The sequence below is a fragment of the Stegodyphus dumicola genome, chromosome 3 (genome assembly GCF_044657685.1).
Source record: "Stegodyphus dumicola isolate Sdum_Otavi_A_Nest chromosome 3, ASM4465768v1".
NCBI classification, from domain to species: domain Eukaryota; kingdom Metazoa; phylum Arthropoda; class Arachnida; order Araneae; family Eresidae; genus Stegodyphus; species Stegodyphus dumicola.
Window position 1 is genome coordinate 122,242,301 of NC_140770.1, and position 22,936 is coordinate 122,265,236.

The 22,936-nt window shown below is 33.1% G+C and overlaps 1 protein-coding gene across 4 annotated transcripts in view; it reads left to right on the forward strand.

Annotated features, from left to right (window-relative positions):
- Nucleotides 1–22,936, forward strand: part of Rala (Ras-like protein A) — a 157,827-nt gene that overhangs the window by 125,871 nt on the left and 9,020 nt on the right. For all 4 annotated transcript variants that reach the window (XM_085813261.1, XM_035360654.2, XM_085813262.1 and 1 more), the window contains 2 exons: nucleotides 5,275–5,404; nucleotides 20,817–21,025. In XM_085813261.1, the coding sequence (XP_085669387.1) occupies nucleotides 5,275–5,404; nucleotides 20,817–21,025 (339 nt within the window). The remainder of the gene's footprint in view (nucleotides 1–5,274; nucleotides 5,405–20,816; nucleotides 21,026–22,936) is intronic.

Genomic DNA, 22,936 nt, shown 5'->3' on the forward strand with positions numbered 1-22,936 from the left:
TATCTGTATTACAATTAAATAAATGTATATAAGATTGTTACCTTAATTTTGACAAAATAGCTTTATTCAGAGTACCTAAATCAGTTATTTAATTTTTCAAAAGTGTGAGTAAAGGAAGCAGGTCTTTTTATGCCAATTACTTTGATGTTTTATACTATTATATTTTATCTAGAATGCTAATCTAGCACAAAATCTAATCAATAATTAGTTACAAAGGATACAATAAAAATAACTTTAACAAGTACTTAACAAAATTAGTAACTCAATCTCTATTTAAAAACCTCTTTAATAATATCAAAATTTAAAACAGTTACATCTTCTAAAACAAATCCTCTATCTAAAACGCGGTTTCTCAGTAATTTGAGGCAGAGCGCGAAATGAGACCTCTGATTAAAACAAACTGCACATTTTGAAAAGAACCAACTTAGTCCAGTTTAGAGTCATAGCACAGTTTTCAATCTATATGCATTTCGTCGAAACTGAGAACGCATATTTTTTCTACAGAATACAAATATTCGCCTCTTTCCTTCTTTAGAGTAAGAACATGACTTTGAATTCTTGGACTATACTAAAATTTAGAAAACACTAAAAAATAAAATAAACACCATTTCTTTAATTTGATAATACTAGGTAAAGATATTCCAATTTTTTTCTTAATTTATTTTCTTTCCAAAAGTCATAGCTTTAAGATGACAGAGCTCTTATGACGATGCAACGTGAAATATTTTCACTAGTCCACCTGATTTTTTTCTTCTTTTTCAGTAATGCATTAATCTGCGTCTTTATAAAAATAGGCTTTAGAAATTTTTCCAAATTCTCCGATTTGTGCTCCCCCGCCCCAAATTTCGCTATTTGAGATTTTAATTTCTGTCTAGATGTCGTCCACCTTCTTTGTCGCTGAACAAACATTCTAAAATTTTTCTTTTCTCTATTTTTCAATACTTTAATACAATTTTCTAAGGATATTATTTTGTTCTTCAAATTATCAATGCATTCTTGTTTATCCTTAAACATTCAGGATGATCAACATTTTCATTTGTGAGTTTTATTTCAAAATCATTAAAATTTGATTTATTATTGTCATCATCAATTTCGATTTATTATTGTCATCATAATTTACTTTCGGCACAGCATTCCATTTCAACAGTTTCTTTTTGTGGCTATCCAAACAAGCGATTTTTCATATCATCTGCATAAACACTGCATAGAAAATGTTCGCTGCAGATTTTTCAGCTCTTCACATTAATAGAATCTTCTCTTTGACATTTGTGTATCCATTCTTTCGTCAAAAGCAAACTCTCATTTGGATCCTTTGGTCCCATGAAATAAAATATCTCATCCTTTCATACTTCTGTAAGTGCTACGACACGTTACTACAGCGCAAAAAGCCATATTACTTAAACGATACTTTACAATATAGAATTTAAAATAAAAACTGACTAAAATTACATATATTTAAATTATTTTAAATATATACATTATTAGAAAACAAATATATATATTATTAAAATTAATTTGGGATATGTAACCTCTAGAAAATCGTCTCGCAGCTTAATGAAACTACTGTTTTAAACGCGGGAAATCAGGACAGGTGGCATCACAGTGACGTCAGATTATTGCCTGTTACGTCCCCCCATTAGGCTCGCGTCGGCGAGGAGTCGAACAAAGAAATGAGCTAGCCCTTCTATTTATCCCTGGGTTCCACCACCCTCTGGTCCATCTCCAGCACAATAGAACTGTCCTGAAAATTCAGTTTGGCCCTCGCGGCCCTTAAAAACTCCATACCTTAATAAGAGGATTTTGCAGATTCTTCACTGCAAAAATTAATACTTTGAGGCTTTCCTCTTTTACCTGTATGTTTAATGATAATTTCCCGATGCAGTGACAGGTTTTTCCTTGCGCCGCTATAATTTCTATCTTTTTATTTTTAAATAATCGTAACCTATAAAAATGCATTTTGAAGAATGTTTCGCTCATAAAATTACCTTCTGCTCCTGTATCGATGAGGGCTTCTACTGGTACATCGCCAACCAGGACTTGTATAATTGGTAGATGTGAGTTCTGTACGATGACCGTATTTAAATGTCTTTTTGAGGGTTTTTTTAAAACTTCCGGGGTCTGGACCCTCGCTTTCACAGGCCCCTCTACTCGTTTAAAGCTTTCTTTTCAACTTCTGCCTTCTGGGTACGCGGTTTTTTTTTTTTTTTTTTTTTTTTTTTTTTTTCCGAATTTCCTTTTTGGGCCTTGACCTTCGAGGTTCGATGAGTTAGCTTGATAGCTCTTTCCCCCATAAGAGTAGTTTGCATTTCTGGTTTGCTCATTTGAAGATTGCCTTCGGGTACTTTGAGAATACGATGCCCCTCTAGCTTTTTCCGCTATTCTGAGATTTTGAAACTTCACCGCCAATTCGAAGAGCTCCTGCAATGTGCTTGGGTTTCTAATTTCGAAGTAGTCTTGAACAGCAGGTAACAATCTTGGTAAGATTATTTCAATAATCTCCGCGTCGGGTTTCTTCCCATACAGCATATCCGTCAGCTTAATTTTTCGCAGAATAAAGTCAGTCAACTCTTCTATATCCCGTTGATAGAAACTATATAGTTCGGCTTCTAGCCTTGCTCGATCTTACACTATGGGGAAGGCCTTTAATAACGATTTTTTGAAATTTTCAAATGTATATGTCTGGCCTCCGAATTCCCCTAATAAAAATTTGCCTATATTCTTCCACCATAGCGCGGCTTGGCCTCTTAGTGCAGATGTGGCGATGGCAACTTTTTGTCTTTCAGGCACAGGGTAGAGCTGAAAGTGATTTTCTAGGCCTTCTAGAAATATCGCCACCGAATTTTTTCCGTCGAAATTGACGTTTGGCTTGATTGACGCTCTCAACGTCTGGGCCAGGTATCCAAATCCTTCCAATTGGCTTGCCATTTCTTGTTGTTGTCCCGCGGCTTCCATCCGATTTTCGGCCATTTCAGTTCGACAAGTGTTCGGGCGCCAATGTAAAGTTGCGCGCTTCCAACCAGCACGCAACAAAGTGGTGACTGCAGAAAACTGGAAATTAGACAGAGTCTTGAGAAGGGTTTAAGTCCCTTTTTATTCAACTTTAGAAATTACAATTGCGTGCTCTTGACGCTCACAAACTATGCCGACCCGGCGGTAAAAAAAAAAATAAGAAACTAAAAAGAGATACGAACAAGTAACTAACTACGAGGCTCTCTAAATGTAACTAACCTCACCGCGTTTTACAATACCGCTAATAATTCAGCAAACTCTGAATATTACGTTGAAAGATTAACAATTTGCCGAGGCAAGCACACAGGCCGAAACGCGTGGTTCTTCAATTTCTAGCTAGCCACTTCCACACTCATGAAGCAAGAAAGCGCCACTTTGAACTCGTTTCCTTTCTATTTAACTCAGAGAATACTTCCGCTGATAATTTGAATCCTTGCGAGTTCTACTAAAATTTACATACTCTGGCATTGGCAGTTCCAGGGGAAAGTAAGGCTTGACAGGAAAGATAAGTTTAAACTTAAAATAAATGTTAGTTAAAATAAATATAAACCCTACAGTGTGAATATTTGGTATGTGCTAGTTTTTATTATTATTTATTATTATTTAAATGCTTAATGTATTGACGTTCATGATTTCTAACGTAGGAATTCCTCGTTGTTTTAAAACTTAATGTTTATAGTATCAGATTGCTGAAAATATTTCATTTTGTTTTATATATTAAATTTTACGGGCATTTGATTGAAGATATTTTAATAGGTTTTCTGATTTCGTAATTGTAAAATTTTAAAATCTGTCCATTTAAGAAACTTGACTTTTCTTTTGTATGGGGAATATTATTAAGAAAAGTGGTGAAAAGAAGAAAAAAGGGGAATTGTCTTTTAAAATATATATGTCTTTAGTTTTTTTCATATTCAGAACTGTCTTCTTAATCAACCGAGTCGATAAAATCAAATCGTATCTCATAATCGCATTATAATGCAAAATTAGGATTATTAAACCGATAATGCATAATTTTAATTTAAAATATATTTAGTATAAATTTAAATTTTACTGTGTTTTTTGATTAATTTCATTCGCTTTTGTAATTTCTTTAAAATTTTATATCGATGAAAATTCATGTAAAATGAAGATCTTTCACTTATCGAAGTGATTTAATTAAATTAATGATTTATATGCATATAATAATGCGGATAAAGTTTGCAGTGTGCTAGTTACAGATTTAAGACAAAATTAAGTACGGATATTTACCATTACTTAAGTCTTCATAAAATGGTCTACCACGGTTCTGTGTAATGAATTAAAATAGTTTATAATGGAATAAAAAATATGTTGAAAATCATCTGTTAAAATATGGATTATTTATTGTTTCAGTTTCATTATAAATATGGTAAAATACCTTGGCTTTCTTTAAGAATTTGTCACTGAAATTTTCTTCCTGCCATTTTCTTTGCTTTCGACCGTAAATGAATAATGGTTCTTCTAAACTTTAATTAAAAGAGATGAACTAAACTGAAATAAATTTAAAAAACGCAAGATCTGGACGTTTACTGCAAGCAAAGTCTGGAGTATTCCGATTTTACCGGGAAGTTGTTTATTCGAAATATATATATATATATATAAATTTTTAAAAAAATCGATCAAAGAATACAATTCATGATAGAAAAAATATTAATTTTTAATTTAACTTATTTGCCTCCGAGGGAAAAATATAATATTGAGAGTATAATTTGCGGTCATCCCATTGGCGACCTTGGCGATTTCTTCTCCTAGTTAGGTTCTCTGTGGTAACCCTCTTACTACTTTCTTCTTCGAGAGGTGTGCAAAAAAGAATTTGAGTGTGTATTTGCAGGTTGATTTAATGCAATTTTACTCCTCGTCCTAAATTCAGCAGGTATCTCAGAACATTCGCTGGTGCAAAATTCTGATTTCATACTTTCTTAGGCATAAAGCGTCGAGTTTTCTCTTTGCGTACATTCTCGATATGGTGTTTAATCTAAAAAGAGCATTGATCTTTCCCTATGTGTCGGCGCAGTGAAGTAGAAAGAAAACGTCATTGTCTGACAATGAGTCAGTTGTAGGAAATGCAATTTTTCCTCCCGGTGAAATCTGCGTTATTCTTGCCGTAGAACTGCTTTTCAGATGGGAAGGATCGGTTTCTGATGCGGATCAGTCTTTTGATATTTTTATAAATACATTACAATTTTAAACTGAAAATTTGAAAAACGAAATGCCTAACCTGACAAAGGAATTGCGGTACTTTTTCAGTTTGGATCGGTTGCGTCCAACAAGAATGTCTAAACAGAAAAGTGTCACGCCAGCTCTCCACAAAGTGATTATGGTCGGCAGTGGTGGCGTTGGAAAATCTGCCCTCACATTACAGTTCATGTATGACGAGGTAAGTTTTATTTATTTATTTTTGTTTTTATCTATTTATGTTTGTGCAAATGCGCTCTTTAAGTACCGCGTGTAATTTTAAATATCTAAATTATATTTTATTAGCAAACTATTTCTTGGAGATAAAATTCGGGACTTGATTTGGCAACAGGTGGGTAATTAATATAGTCAGCTCTCGATTTACCGGTAAAAATGACCACGGTTAACTCAAGGACTGCAAAAAAAGACGCAGAAAAGAGAAATAACCTATATTATAATTAACATAAATTTACTATTGACAGTTTCCTTGTGTTTTCGGTCAGTTTCATCTGGAGAATAAGTTTGGTTAAATTAAATCAGTGTTCAGAGCAGGAAGAACTCATTGTAAGTAACGGAAGAATGAACATTAAAAATGAGGAAACTAAGATGTAGGTAGTATTATAGAACAATATTTACAAAGCAACTCGAACAATGTCATGGAATTCAAACTTACGCAAATAAGTCTATTAAAACTCCGTCCCCCCCCCCGAAAACGTCCCTCTTTGAAGATCGATGATTTTATAGTTCGGATTATGTAATGTTTTTATGAAAACAGCCAAAGCAACTTCCAAATATTGTGACATCCTGTGTTTATCCCACTCACTTATCCTGTGTTTATGCCACGCACTATATTCCTCTTTATATTTTCCGCAGACTGTTTTGTTTTATTCTGATGTTTCTTGGTAGTTACGTTCCCATCGCTGTGAAGTAAGCATACTTAGTTATGTTTAGGCTTGATTAGTTTACTGTCGTTCAGTTGAGAGCTAACTGTACGATTAAGGTTACCACTACTGGCAACAGAAACCTCAGAAATGCCAGGTTGTCAAACTCACTAATTATATACTTATAATTGTCATTATTCAATAACATTAAGTATATATACACGTTTAACTTTTTAGCGTTTTTTATCGGTGTTTTATCGGTAATGCTGTAGTGTGATAGCTTTTGACAGTTCGTATACAGTATTGGTAATTGAAGCACAAATTGTTGTACGGTATTAGTATTAAAATACAAAAATATGGAAAGGATACTAGCACATATAATGCAAATTAATGTAAATAATATTCAGAAAGATAGCGTTGGAAAGGGGTCATTTATTTACGCATTGGAGCAGAGAGAAGCATGCGAGCATATTTTACGAAAAAATACGATATTAAGAACAACATTTCAAGTTATGCATTCCTGCTTTGATCACAGACCTAGCAGTGGTTAATAATACTACATTTTCCAATAAAAATATTGAACACCAGTTTCTGTAGCTCTTTTTCCCGAGAAAATCAACGGGCCAGATGAAGATTTTCGTACTCACCCACACGGTATATAAATAAATGTTAACCCTTCAGAACTGCTTAATATTTCATGAAATCCGTAATATTTTGTTAATTCAAGAAATTTAAGTTTTTAAATGAAATACAAAATGAAAATCGCATGGAAGTCAACTTTGCTATCCAGTTTTCCTAGAAAGTCCTAAAACATCAGCAATTTTTGTTGACCATGATGTAGAAGTAGATTTTTGCGTATATACCGTCGAAGATTTTATCTTGGTTATATCACTGTAAACAAGAAACAGAAAACGGCACCTTAGCCCCTCATCTTGACGAAAACAAGTATCAAGGAGTAAAGATCCCTTTCCTAGAAAATTCTCCTGGAAAGACTATACTTTCCATCCCTCTAGTCCTGTAATGAACGTTAAACTAAATTTAAATAAATCCCACCTTCGCTAAGCAGCTTTTGTCTTCCATCTTCCACTGTAATAAACATAATTTCAACTACTTTTAAAACTAGCGCCTTCCGTTATCAGTGAGCGAATAACGAGCGCAGTTGCACCGTATTAATTTTATCAACCTAAACTGTTCTTTTTTTTTTTTTTTTTTTTTTCCCCCAATTCATACAATCCGATATTGTAATTCTTGTCACGTACATCCTGTCAAGAAAGTGTGGGAGCTGAAAGTATAGAATTTCAATGCATACGGATGAGATTTCCGCGCGGCTGATTTTTTAGGTCCCACATTCCGTTTGAAGTAGGAAGAAGCTTTTTCCGGGCCGCTAACTACAAGTTTAAGCAGCTGGAAACAATTTTCGCCCCTTCTCCTTCTTCCTTGGGGTTTTATTTTTAATCATATTGTTTAAATAACCGATAAAGCATGATAATATGCTTTTAAAGTTTTGTGTTAATTTTGGTAGTGTAAGATTTATATATATATCGCCAAAAACTCACTGTACCGTGTTTTTCCGGGCATTATTTAACACATAACCTACCCTTGTTTTGGTAAATTAATCCAAAATATAGAATACATATATATATACATCATGCATTTTGACATTCCGTTTGTGCATAGTCAGTTCAGTACTTGAAGGATTGGATAAATTCATTTTGACTTAAGCTTCTTCACAATAGAATGGAAGGAGCGAAGACGAGTTTATTTTGCCACAACTGCTGTAATCCTTTCTGTGATTTGTGCTGCTTAATCGAAACTTGATGTAAGCCAAGAACATATTCATACACACGTCTGACGCTCTTTGGAACTGATGCACAAGCGCTCGACTGTTGACCATTATCACTTGCATTACTGGAAGATAACATTTGTCAACCGTTTTCACAGAAATGGCGATTTCTTCTTCACTTTCTCAAAATTTAAGTCTCAACAATTGCCTTTCATTTGCTGGAAAGGTAAAAAATAACGAGATTTTCATTTTAGACTTGTAACTTGCAAAATTTGTAGAATGAAAGAGATTGAAAAATGGAAATATTCTGCGTAAATAGAAATTGGAAGCTATGCTTCATTCTATACTTTAAAAAAAAAAAAAGAAATCAAGGAATCCAACAGATCTTTTCATCAAGAAAGAATGTTATAAACGCATCGGGAGACATGATCATGGTCGCGGTAAAACAGATTCTCTCTCTGCGTCTATTACAATTATTTATTCAAGACTTTTTAATAAGCAGCTGAAAAATAATCATAATAAACATTGACTAATTGTATATATGTACCGAAGAGCCAAAATAAAAAATTTAAAAAAAAAATATTATTACTTGACTGCTATAATATTGTTCTTCCATCTACTATCTCAGAAGCTCTTATCTGGTTAGATATGGATATTCAAGGTTTTAAGTGACTTTTGATATCCGGTACCATTCCACTGAAACTTAAGCAGTATTCTTGGCTGTGATAATTTGAAACAGGATTGACTGCACGATTGATGAATGGACTGGTTGCCTGGAATTGTCATTTTTTTTTTTAATCAAATTTAATGTGAATGTGGGCCGCCCTCGGAACGTATTTTCCCGCTAATACTTCTTGTTCAAAAAGATAATTTTCTAGTTCTTTACTGGTTAAATTATCTCTCTATATTTTTAACTTTTAAAATAATGCCGTAGAGCCGTTTCGAGTTGGATTTCCATTTCAACACCCTCAGGTACTAGCAATTGATTTGCTGTGTTATTTAGAGGCTAGGGTAATTAATACTTAGATTGTTTCATCTTGTTCCGTGATCGATTGGGACTATGACATCGTGCCTTATCCTATATAACCAAAAAAGCACTTTGAAATTACAGTACTTTTTTCGGATAATAATGCGCTTAATTCTTCAATAATATTTGGTGAAGTGAGGATACATAGACACCAATTTTATGCACACCTATGATAGGGTGTAGGAATTAGTAGCAGAATTTTGCCCAAAGGTTGCATAACTTTATTCACCATCTTCTTGTCTTGCGGTGCAGTCTGCCACCAGGGATTCCTGTGAAGGCATTTTGTTTTTTATCGCCTTAAATTTAAGGTCTGCGGTGGCCGCATTTAATCGACTGCTCAGAGGATGCAATTGTAAATAAGATCTGTCTCGATCAAAAGACCATTTTACAATCATCAGATTTTGGTTTGGATGCTTGCTGATCCATTGTAATCATCACTAATATTTGTGAAAATTGCAACACCATGAAGGAATTATGTAAATTGAACCAATTATTACAAAGCGATTGCATATGCATGGAATGAAACCCGGCCTCTTTTTCCGTGTATATATAAAGGACTGTAAAGTTGTGTTGAAATCTGTTTATCGTTCTCTGTCCGCGGTGAACGTTTAATTAGTGGTCAGTATGCCTCATCAACAACGTAAGGAGCCATACCAATAACTAACTGAGTTCGAACGAGGCCGCATCGTCCGTATGCAAGACATTGGAATCTCTTATCGAGTAATAGGATTCCGCACGCAGCGCATTGCCACAACAGTGATGCGGGTTTAGAAGAAATTGATAGAGGAGAACAAAAGAAGGCGAAATCCTGGCAGTGTGGCACGCAATAGCACAACGGAACGGGACGACAGACACATTATCCGCATGGCTATGAGGATCTTACAGTGTCCTGTCGTGTGGTAGCACAATGTTAGAACACGGCTACAGGTATTATGGTGTCTGATTCCACGGTTCGTCGCCGTCTGCTGCAGCCATGAACTGCGTGCAAGGGTTCTTGTACGCAGAATTCCCCTGCCGCTGAATCACAGACGCCTTCGAATTCAGTGGGTACGTCGACACAGTGCGTGGTGTGCCGTGTGGCAACAAGTTTTCTCCTACGAATGTCCCTACGATCTGGAGTACAATGATGGAAGATTATGCGTCAGACGTTGCAGAGGGGAACGTCTGCTCCCACAGTGTGTTATCCAGCGTCATACCGCACAAATGCCTGGCATCATGATGTGGGGAGCTTTTGGGTATAATTGTCGATCCCATCTAAAGCAGATTGCGGGCAACCTCAACAGTGATCGCTACATAAGAGAAGTTGTGGAGCCAGAGGTCCTTCCTATTCTTCGACGCATTCCTGGCGCTGTATTTCAGCAGGATAATGCCGTTCGCATGTTTATCAGACTTCATAAGCCTTTTTTAGGGCACAGCAGGTTTTGTTTCGTCCATCACCAACTGAGCATGTCTGGAATTTCACCGGTCGGCGACTGGTGGCTCGTACAGCTGGTGGGGCTCACGCTAAGACTGAACTTTGGCGTCAAGTCAAAGCCATGTAGAATGCCATTGCCCAGTATTACATTTAGAAACTGTATGATTCAATGCCACGAGATGTTGCATTTTTCACAAATATTAGTGTAAAATTATTGGCCTGCGTTCAACTATCTACGGATGACTCGTAAATTGGCATTGCCAGTCTTTTAAGATTTCTCTATTTTCATATCATCACAGTTCATCTTGAGCACGTTACAGATCTGCTGTTCCAGGAAAGTTCAAACATTTTAATTTCGCCATCGTAGTTTGGTCTTCATCGAATTCGCTGAATTCCCTTTTATCCCTATCTGAACAAGAATAATATTAATTAAAAATAAGCTCAGCAGCAGTTTTTTATGAAGTTATTTTATGAAACTGATAATTCCCGTCGTCGTTTATAACGTTGACTGTGTTTAAAGTAGCATATTTTATTCAAGCCATTGTTGAAATTAACATGCCATATTTTCTTATGTATGCTTAATAATGGTATGATCCTAGTTCTTTAACAATGTTTTTATATTCACTGAGTAAACTTTGGATATCCTGGAAATATCGGATTATTTTCGGATCTCCGATTCGAAAAACTATTTCGAATTTTTATTCTTGTTTATTTTCTTGACAAGGGTTATAATCTTTTCCCTTACAATTAGACAGATCTTGAGGAAAGTCATTGAAATTGGTTGTGGGGGGGGGAAATCCATGAGGGCAAGGTGTTCACCGACCTTGCCAGTTAAAGTTTCTGGGAAATTAACTGTTTTTCATACTCTTCATCGTATTAAAAACGTAGGTCTAGGTAATCAGTGAATCCTCTGGAATAAGTGGAAGCTGCTGCATAAAAGCTTGACTGTGATTTCTGAAGCCCTAACAAAGACTTTACATCTTTTTTTTTTTAGAGCAGTAATTCTGCTCGAATTCTTATAACGTGAAAACGATTAATGTGCTTTCCCCCCTTTTTTTTTTACTTTCATTATAACTGAGGATACAAGAGCAAAATCTTATCTTATTGATTTCATTATTATAATTAAGGCTGTCAGGTAGTAGAAGATAAAACAGATAAAAAATTCCATCTCATAATTTGTTTCTGTTTGTGCATTGCAGATTCTTCGGAGGTTAGAGAAAAACTGTATTTATGTTAGTTATTATTGTAAGATTTTTAAAGCCTGGAGAATATAAAATTTGTTTAAATGTAAAAATATTTTCGGTTCGTAATTGAGCAAAAAATAATTTTTTTAGCCACAATTTATGAAACTTATATATGATTTTCTATTAAATAATTAAAGCGAATTTCAAAATAACTGTTCTTAACTAGGAGGAGAGAAAAACTAAACAGTAACTTTACTTCTTGAGGACTAAGGAAATAAGCTGAATTCAGTTTTCAGAATAGAGGTTCTGAAAAAATGTAACAAAAATGCAACAGCAGTGTTGAAATTTATACAATATACTCTTAGAATGAGTTGCACTTCTTTTGCATGCATCTCTTGATTGCATAACATTTCTAGCTGTTGCTTAATGCATTTTCAGCAGCGATTGCGTACATAATGACTAGGAAAATGTAATGGTTTTATTATTTATCGTTGGCGAAAGAAATATTTTATACAAAAGCTCATAGTCAGATTTCAAGGATATGGCGTGCATTGTTCGAAATTCGGTGAATGATTAAAAGAGTTAATGTAAATCCAGTATTGCAGATGCCTCAATTGCGAGTCATCCATTCATTAGGTTATTATTTTACACTTTTCTTGCATATCGGTAGATCGCGATGTCAGCGATAGAGGAAAATAGCACACGTTCACGAAAAAGTTGGGCAATCCTGATATAAAGTGGTGACACTTTTTTTATAACAGTGAGCTATTTATTCCTTGGTTTCTATAATGAAAAAGAATAATATGGGGGTTATACCACGTATTCATGTCAATCTTTTTTATTATATTTTTTCCAAATCATGAGAGCGAAATCTATTACAGGTTTCACCGCGGAGAGAATGCCGCTTTATTTGATCACCAAAGTGTCAATAAGGTTGATGTTATCTGTATATGTGTCTTGTCTGTGCATCCGCTGTTTAAAGTAGGATGTCGTAAAAACGGCTGCATTGAAAAGAATGATTGTCGTTGATACTTAGTTTTTGGATACTTCTAACAGTTCGTATTCTTCCTGAGATGCTTTCTGCATAATGTCCCCCCCCCCAAAAAAAAGTCTGATTTGTATACCACATGACTTCCTTGTACGGAATATTAAATTATACGCATTTTTTCTTGCATTTCATGTAAACTTATTGGATTGAATTAAATCTACTTCGCCGACAGCGCATAAACCACAATAGAATAAATGCATTCTTTAAAATTCACTCTAGTATTTATTTACCATAGCGACACTCTGGCGCTAGATTCACTTAACAGTATTATATTTCGTTCATATTATAACTCATAATGTGCAAAATTTATATCATTTAAAGAATAGAATTATCTAATCATTGCCACATGTTCTATTCAAATACTATAATAAAGCTAGAATGATGTATAAAAGGAATTAAGAAAACAAAACAAAAAAGAAACAGTTTTTCACAGACGACTGAGTATTTCTCATTCAATTAATTCAGTTCTCACTCCGCGAGAAGGCAAAAATACATAAAAACTCCAAATATCTATATTAAAAATTACGAAGTAAATCTTAAACACTTATTCCCTCGAAAAAATTCCAGAAAGAATTAAGCATGATTTAATTGACAATAATAAATGAATGCGTTATCTTTGTTGTTGCGAAGCTAAGTTGATTGGCAACAAATCCACTAGTCTACTGTTTCAAATGTAAACAATCATTGGCCGCCATATAAAAAAGGCTTAGCGCACTTAAACAACTTTAAAATTGTTGATAATTCTAAAAATATTGCATACAGATTTACTAAAGGCATAAAAACCTTAACCGGAAGATAAAAACAACATAATTCAATCATTTTTAAAGCAAAAAATGCACAACTTACAAACATATAATTGTAAAGAAACTGACATCACTGAGCCGGGTAACAGAGTGGATATATATATAAATATATTTATATACATTTGGTGCGGCCGATTGCAACCAAAATACGAGGTGCACATCTACATGTTATAGCAGTCCTATATACAAAATTTCAATGTTCTGAGGCTACTCGTTTTTGAGTTATGCGAGATACGTACGTCGCCACGAAAAATTCTCTTCAAAATTAATTTTAAAGCAGTTTTATAATTGTTTTAGAGGAAAAGAGTCTTTTATTCTGTCCTTATGTACAGATATCACGCAAAAACATCGTTAAATTGCATTCGATAGCGGTCAAAATGGATATTTTCGTTGAAATATGCTGCCTGAAACTTTTCGCGATTACAATACTTCCTTTTTAATTCGTACAAGGAAGTAAAAAGGGATCATATTACGAAAATGGAATTAATTTGGTGGGCAGGGATGTTAATCTAATTGGTTAAAAATGGAATGAAAGAAAATTAGAGGCTTTGTTTTATTTCTTCACCTCATTGTACTAACATATAATTATCTGGGTATTAAAATTCCTTATGTGAAGTTAACTCTCATTTGTGTGCTTAGCCATAATCAAGAATCCATTAAACGCTTTGAAACTTTACAGAATTATATAGAATTCCTGTATTTAGTTGGCTACTTTCAAGTATCTTTGGGTTTTAAAATTTATCGAATTAAATAGCCTCAGCATGATATCGTACTTAGGGTAAGGTATCGGACGACTTTTATTTAAACCAGACTCAAACTTTTTAGGCAATTTCTGAAAGAAAATCTTAACTTGGTTAAAAATAAATAAAAATCGTTAAGCTCTGCTGCTATCTGTTTCCATGTGGTATAATATCAGAATCCTGAAATTACAGTGTTTCAGAGATTGCAGTCAGTTTGTTTCAGCCCATGAAATGTTTTCGTCTTTAAAGGGATATTCATGAAGATGATTTTTGGAAGGGAGGAGTGAATATTTTAGACATCTGGAATGCTTTGAATGAGGATTTTTCTGAAATCATTAATTCATTGTTACAAACGTGGAAAAGAAAATAAATCTAAAATAAGTATTTCCAGCTTTATTTTTTTAGCCTTTTTTTTTCCGCTATTGCATCTTCGTAACTAGAATTTTATGTTATTTGAAGTATTGTATAAATAAACTGAATGAGTGTCACAGTGCAAAAAAATATATTAACAAATAAGATATTTTAATAGCAAATAAAGAAAATAATTTTATGTCGTAAATTTTATTAGTAACTAATGTTTATTTTTTTAGTTTTTACTATAATATTAATTTTTATTTCTTTACCATATTTTTATCGCTAAGTAGCAACATTGCAGTTGAATTTAGTCTTAAGTTGGCGTTAAAAAATAAAAGAATTTTTCGATTCTCGGTACTTCTTGGGTATAATTTCGGCTTATAGAACTTAGAGATTGCTGGATTTTAAATTATTTTATAAACATTTTTAATTAAGTAAAGTTTTGTTTTGTTAAGTGTGTATGTTTGTAGGTTTATTTCTATTCAGTGTTTATGCATTTCTAATTTTATGAAAGGCCAAGTGATTAAATCGCTGAGCACTGGTTCCAGACGGGTTCAGATCCCGGCGAATGAGACTGTGCATTGGGAGTTTTCGTGGTTTCCGTCGTGTATAACACGAATACGAGCCAGTTTCTTCTAAAACGTTCTTCATGAATGTATTCCTCGTGTCCTCGAATGATTTATCGTAATCTAAATAATCCATTCTAAAGACATTAAATTTAGTTTTAGTCCTCCCTTCAGAGCTAGAAGCGTAAAAAATCGGCCGTGCCCTTGCTAAATTTGAAACCACGGGTCTTCCAATTGTTAGCTGGATGTGCTACCATTTACACCCCATCAGTATTTGTAGGGGAATGCGGTAACCCATTAGAATGTCCTCCGAATGTCGAAGGCATTCTTTCTTTATCCAAGACTGCCATGCTTGTTTTTACCTTAACTAAATAATCCATTTAAATCCATACAACTACAGTCTAATGAAATCTGAAGTCGGAGTTGCTAAATAAAAGACTTCTCTGTGAATCGTATAGAATTTTACTGTTTCAAAGTAATTTAAACTACCTTTATAAAAATTTATAGTCGTATTAATTAAGAAATATTAGGACTATGCCAAACCACAAAGGATTTACACATAGGATCCTTCTCCCATTTCCATGTAACTGCATTTTAGAGAAAAACATATTTTGTTTTCATATTTTTCGTAGTTCCTAAGAAAAAGATGCATACTTTTTGCTTTGCATACGAAAGATTTATTTTGTAGATGTCATAACATGATCTTTATGCAGTATATCAAAGAACGTTAACTTATTGAAATATTTATTTTAAAAAAATATGGTTTGGCCGTAGTTTTGTTAATTTTTACCTTATTTCGTCAATTCTAAGACACACATTTTATTTCCTTGCAACAACAGAAAAAAAAAAAAAAAAAAAAAAAAAAAGTATTTCATTTGAAACAAATAAAATAATTGGAATAATATGCAAAAATACATCTAGCAAATATTTTCTTAGTAATCGAATTTGCTTTATTTTTATTCACATAGCTGTTTAAGAAAAAATTAATTACTTTTGGAACAATTAGTAATCAAAAAAGATCGCCGATCCTAACACTTCATTAATTTTAAGATGCACCCCAATTTTTAGCGATATTTATATATGAGAAAAGTGCTGCACAGAATGGAAGAATACGATATATGAAAATCCAAAAGTTATTGTTCATACAATAATTCATTTTTATTGTATTATATTCGTGAATAAAATAATCATGTATTTATTGTTTAATTGTATTTTTGTTTATTATTTTACGTACGTGTTCTTATAATGATGGCATTAATGGTTTTTATAATGGTAATAATTCTCTAATCATTTATATATCTGAATGATTAAAACGACCCAGATCACTCCACCCATTGTATTTTTGTAATATCATATTCTGCTTCTGCTAAATATATAATCTTCCTAATTAGTGATATCAATTATAATTTTCAAGCTTTCGCCATCAGCGTAGTATCTTGGTCTATTATACTGCATATTACAGTCTAGATAGCTATCAAAATAAGCAGTAGACGAAACATTGCAGCTATTACAGCAAAATCAATATATGTCATCAGTCTAAAAATAAGTACGCTATTTAACAAGGGATAGTCGGAAATAGGGGATTGCGTGATATCTATAAGGAAAGATGGTATCGGAGTCGTCGCTGATTCGATCCTATTTGGCGTCGGATTTGGGGGAGCTTGCGCCTAAATCGCCAATTGTCGTCTTGTAGTATTTGAAAAGAGAAATTTCCTCTCTTCCAGTGGCGAACTCGATTTAATAATTTTTTTTATTTAGGCAAAATGTTTTGGGCCTGTTTCGACTTTTGGACATTTTCTGATGCTTTTAGGCTCTTACTGATGATGTTATTTTATAATAGCCTCCAAAGCAAAGGGGGCCCACCAGCGGCCGAGCGGTAAAGACGCTGAACACTGGTAGTTCGGTCTGAGGTTCGAATCCCGCGAACGGGCTGGCTGCATGGGCGTTTTCGTGGTTTTCCCCATGTGTAACGTGTATACGAGCCAGTTTCCCTTAGAAAGTCCTCCACGAAAGGCATCCCTCCCTTTAGGCAGATAGCCCTCGTGTGCTTTGCCATAATTAAATACACCACACCAAAGCAAAGGCAAATTTATGGAACCACACATTTCAAGAGGTCTGTAAATCAAAAATTTATTTTAAATAAATAACAAATTTAACATATGTCTTAATAGAAGAGAGTCCCAGAAAAACGTCAGTTGAGGTGGACTTGGCCAAAACATTTTGACCTTTCCGCTTTTAGGCTGTTACTGATTATGTTATTTTATAATACCCTCCAAAGCCAAGGCAGATTTATGGAGCCATACATTTCAAGAAGTCTCCAAATCAAAAATTTATTTTAAAAAATAGCAAATGTAACCTTTGTCTTAGATTAGAAGCCACTAAAAATTTCAGTTGAGGTGGGCTCCCTTCCTATGCTGCTTTTGTACTTATTAAAGGCAGCTACAGTATAGTTTAAACTACTGTAAATATATGAGGTCTGCCGGAAAATTCTGTCCGTTTGGGAAGTGAAAAAAAAATACTTTTTTGTATCTGTAAGAATATTTGTTATACAATATCATTTCCATTGTTACTTATGAGCTCCTGCCAGCATGATGGTGATTTATAAATGCCATTTTTGAAAAATATTTTGTCCTTAGAAGGCAAAGAACTCAAGTAGTGCTTTACTGCCATCTGCTTCAATTTTGATTTTTTTCCCCTTTCAAAACATTTTATAAGGAGAGAAACAAATGGTAATGGATGGGTACTAGGTCTGGGGAGTATGGTGGATGTGACAGAATATCCCAGCCTAGCTGTGTGATTTTCTGATGAGTTACCAAAGCAGCATGTGATTTGCCATTATCCTGATGCAGTATGATGTGCTTTCTATTGAGCATTGCTGGGCTCTTTTTCTTCGACTGCCTTGTTTAAATCATCCATTTGCTGATACTGTAACTCTCCATATTAGATATTTATTAGATTTCAAAAGTTCATTATAATTTGGTTCTTGGATACTCACCTTATAGCATGCTCTCATGCATGCTGAAGTTCAGTTTAGAGGAGAGAGCTGGTTATTCAAGCTTACTGTGTGCTCTTTTTGTAACTATGTTTTCATAAGTAATCCACGTTTCATCACCAGTTAACATTCAGTCCAAGAAGGGTTTGTTTTTGTCCATAGCAAGCAGAGATATGCCTATGACCACTCAATTATGTAAATTTTTCTCACTTAACTCATGAGGCATCTGTCGGGAATAGTATTTATAAACCAATCCTAGTTTCTGAATATGGTCCAAAATGATTGTTGATCTAAGTTAAGCTTTTCTGCAGTCTCCAATGTTGTCAGAAAAAATGATATTGCACTATCTTGATATTAATGTCATCAATCAATGATGACCACCCTGGTCTTGGCTTAAAATTATCATTTTTTAACCATCTCCTGCATGTTCTGTCTGAAACTGCATTAAAAAACTTTCTTTAAATTTTGTCATGCTTCTATAGTATTTCTTTTTTGTTGAAATTTATACAAAATATGTGTTAAATTAGCTTTATAGGTAGTCATGTTTACACAATCATTGTCACTTAATAATGACATGGGGTCCTTTTGCTTTAGTTACTGTAAAATGCATGTATATATGAATGCAATGATAAAGAGCGACAGCCATATGTGTCTTAGATGAGCACTAGAACTTGAAATAACATTATTGGGCAGAGCCTCGCTTCTGGTAGATCTTATATTTGTTTTTATTTTTAATCTGTGTTTAAATTTTCACTTTTAAATATTCCGGCCCATGTTTTCTTTGATGAGTTTAATTTTAAGTTTTAAAATGTAATTGTTGATAGTCATACTATTTAATGTTTTGGAAGGATAAATAGTCCTCACTTCTGTTTTAAGTATATTAAAATTAATTTTAATGTTCTTAAAATAGAACGTTAAAAATATAATGCTCATTGGGGCACTAATAATGAAGATTCAAGAAATGCATATATTATAGTTTTGAAATAGTTTATTCTTCAACATTAAAACTAGCATTGTTGTGACATAAAACTAAAACTCTTTTTTTAACTCAAATTCCAAAACCAAAAAACTTAGTAGAATATATAACTGGAGACTTCATTATTATTATGTTGTCTTTATTATTTCCTTACCTGTACAATCTCTTTGTGGGAGGGACTTAAGTATTTGCCCAGGAACCGTGAAAGTTAGTAAAGATCTTGCTAAACTTACACCAGTAATTCCGGTAGAAAGTAAATTCATATATTGTTCTCTGCATAGCTATATAATAATCAAAGGTCACCCTTTAATTAAATAATCAAAAGATATAAGTTATTTATAAGAAATTTAAATAAATATATGAGTTCAAAATTTGGGATTACACGACATATTCAAGAAAAGTATGCCATTTGTTATTGCAGTAAAAATTCATTTGTTGTCATCAAATAACCGAAAAGGATTGATATTGTTTCAAAATTTGCCAAAATTCAGTAGACTATGTTTTAGATTCGGAGTTAATCAAACTCAGAAAATTATTCCTAGACTTATTCCATATTGCAGATTTTAAATTCTGCAGTAATTAATCTGTGAGATTTTTTATGAAAAACCCATAAAAAGTCACTCTAACATTATTAAAAAAAAATTATTATAAGTTAAATTTTGGAAAATTTGCTTTGAGGTGTGCATGGAATCTCCTTCCTTGGAGAATCTTTTAGTTAAATTTTATACTTCTTAGCCTTTCTATTTCTGCGCTATGCTATGTACCAGTGGTATTCAAATTTTATGGCAGTACGACTCCATAAAAATGCCATCGACCTCAAAAAATAGTTTCACAACCCCAGTTGTCGACCCTTAGTTATACCTGTATACCACTTCAGATTTTGGGGGATTTTTATTCTCCTTGATATCCCACTGTAAATTATCATGACCCCAAATAGGGTCAATACCCTTAGTTTGAGTACTACTGCTATACATAATTAGGCACTTTTTTATTGTTATTAATTGATCTGTAGTGGTGTTTGGAGCATTCATGCTAAGTTCCCTATTTTTTCCAGCTCTAAATACGATATAAGTCATTTTCACTAAAAAAAGCTCTTCTCTTTTATTATCATTTTAATCTTTCTTCCATAGTCAGAAGTATTTAAAAATAGCTTTTAACAAGTAATCATCTACTCAGAATATAAAGTTTCTTCTTGTGGGGCATAAATACGAGGCCAGTTTCCCTTAAAACATTGGGCCCACTATCAGCCATGCAGTAAAATTGCTGAATATTAGTAGTTCGATCCAGGGTTCGAATCCCAGCAAACAGGCTGGCTGCTTGGGTATTTTCGTGGTTTTTCCCCCATGTGTAACATATATACAAGTCAGTTCCCCTTAGAAAGTCCTCCCCAAACGCATCTCTCACCTTAGGCAGAAAGCTTAGTGTGCTTTGCCATAATAAACTAAACCAAACCACCCTTAAAAACATTCTCCATAAGTTCATCTCACCAAAAGCCACAAGGATTGCTTTGCCATTATGTAATCTTGAAAAACAGAATATCAGGTACTTAGAACATAAATATTTTTCATAAATTTCATTTTCTACTACTTTCTTTCATTAAGTATTAACTTTCATAATGCATTTCATTATTCACAATTTTCGGACAATCCATATGTATTTATTGTTCTAAAATAGTGAGGGTGGACTGAGGGAATTATATTCTTTCATTTTTTTTCATTTCTTTAATACTTAAACTAACATGTTTTCTTCACTCAGATATTTAAAAAAAAATCTCTGTGTATTAATAATTTATTTGAAGTGTGGAAATTTTTCTTTCCTGTAAAATAAAAATGTTCTTTTATGCTAGTTTGTGGAAGATTATGAACCAACAAAAGCTGATTCATATCGAAAAAAAGTTATGCTGGATGGTGAGGAAGTTCAGATTGATATTCTGGACACAGCTGGTCAAGAAGACTATGCAGCCATAAGAGATAACTACTTTAGATCTGGAGAAGGCTTCTTGTGTGTGTTTTCTATCACAGAACATGATAGCTTTTCTGCCACTTCTGAGTTCAGGTGACTGACAGTTTATTTGGTATATGAATATTTAGCTGATTTGTTTGTAATGGTTTGGCCATTTAATTTATAAATTCAGAGTATAAATTTTGTTTTTGTTATTTATATAAATCTTAACTTAATGAATAAAAGTTTGTAAAAACAGAGACTTAACTGTAACTAATTTTACAAATTCAGCTAATAAATAATGCTTAAATACAGCTCTTCATAAAAAAATTCAAAACGTGTGCAACTCAGATGGTTAATTTAGTCAACGACACCTTTTTTTAAAATTGTTTAGCTATAAACTCTTTTAATAAATTAAGTATAACACATAAAAAAATAAATGCACAACGAACAAAAATATTTCTTTGTTGGAGAAATATCTTTGAACTGAAATTTGCTTTCTCTCAGGGAGAAGGAAGGTAATTATGCATTTCATATGCTTGATTGATTAAAAAAAGTCTTACAGTTTGACACAGTTTTTCTAAATAGAGTATCTTCTTAAATAATTGAAAGGTTTCAAATATGAAGTAAAAATCTATTATCGCTGGGCTAACATTTGTTTGTAAAATGTTGTGCATTGGTATTATATATAAGTCTTTGCAGTAGATACACAGTAAACAGGTTTTTTTTAGAAAGTTGCAGTGTATGTGCCATGGCTAAAATTGTTACCTAGTCTGATAAGGCCATAAAACAATCACATTTATCTGTAAGTCGTTTGCCAGTATTTAAATAGGCAGATGTGGGTGCATACAGTCAATGTAATATGCTGGTTCTTGATTACAGTTGCAGTTTAAGACAGAAGCTGCACTGTAAAAGTGATGCGACTCAAATATTGTCATCAGCTATTATCATAATTCCACGATGTACATGGTGTATATATGTGTAATATTTTTAATGTTTATGGAGTAAAATTTCCTTTAAAGAGGTGTCAACTTCCCCCCTCCCTTTTTATATATTTATTTTTTATTTTTAGCTTTTGCCAAAGAAAATGTTTAATAAGTATAATTAATAATACGTAAAATTTATCAATTTAATGCATCGTAAATTATGCAAGTAAATTCCCCATACCTGAAGTGATTTTCAACAAAATTTTGCATACAAAATTTTATTTGATCTAAATTGTCATAACATAGACTTTTTTTGTGCAGTATCAACCAATGTTTAATCAGTTAATATTTGTATATAATTTGTACTCTCTGATTATCTATGCGAACCTCCTGAAAAGTTCAGTTATTGCTGACTAATTTTTTGCCTAACTCAGATGTGGAAAACAATAGCCATTTTAAAAAATGGTACTACACTGAAAATAAATTAAAACAGCAACAATTTGACAAAACTCAAGAAACATCCATAATGACACCCTAAAAATTACCTAAAATAATAACAAATTAACAAAATAGTGCAAGAAACATCTGTTATTAAAGTGCTTAACCCCCCCTACACACACATTCTTCTTTCATGTACACATTTAACTGTTTTAACTTCAGAGAATTGCACAAGTTCTGAAAAATCTATTACTAAAACTTACTTATTGATTCCAGATTGTTAAATGTTTCCCACGCAAGTCTTTTTTTCTCGGAAATTCGAGTTTTATGCTGGCTTCTTAACGTACGCAGGTCATTAAATTATTTATAAATGTATTTGAAATGAAGAATTTATTCACTCATAAACAACTGTGAAAGTACTGTGAAGAAATCTAATTATTAAATGTATCTAATTTATAATGATTATAAATGTTATCTAAATATATAATAACCTTAATATTGAATTGTAAACATAAATTGAAATCCTGTTGACAAATGCATTATAAAACTATTTAAGCAAGAATTGTTCGTATTGGAAAGCAATCTGTTAAAAGGTATTGTAAAGCAAATGCTATGAGATGCGCACTTAAGAACGTAATAAAGAGTTTTGGAATATGTATTG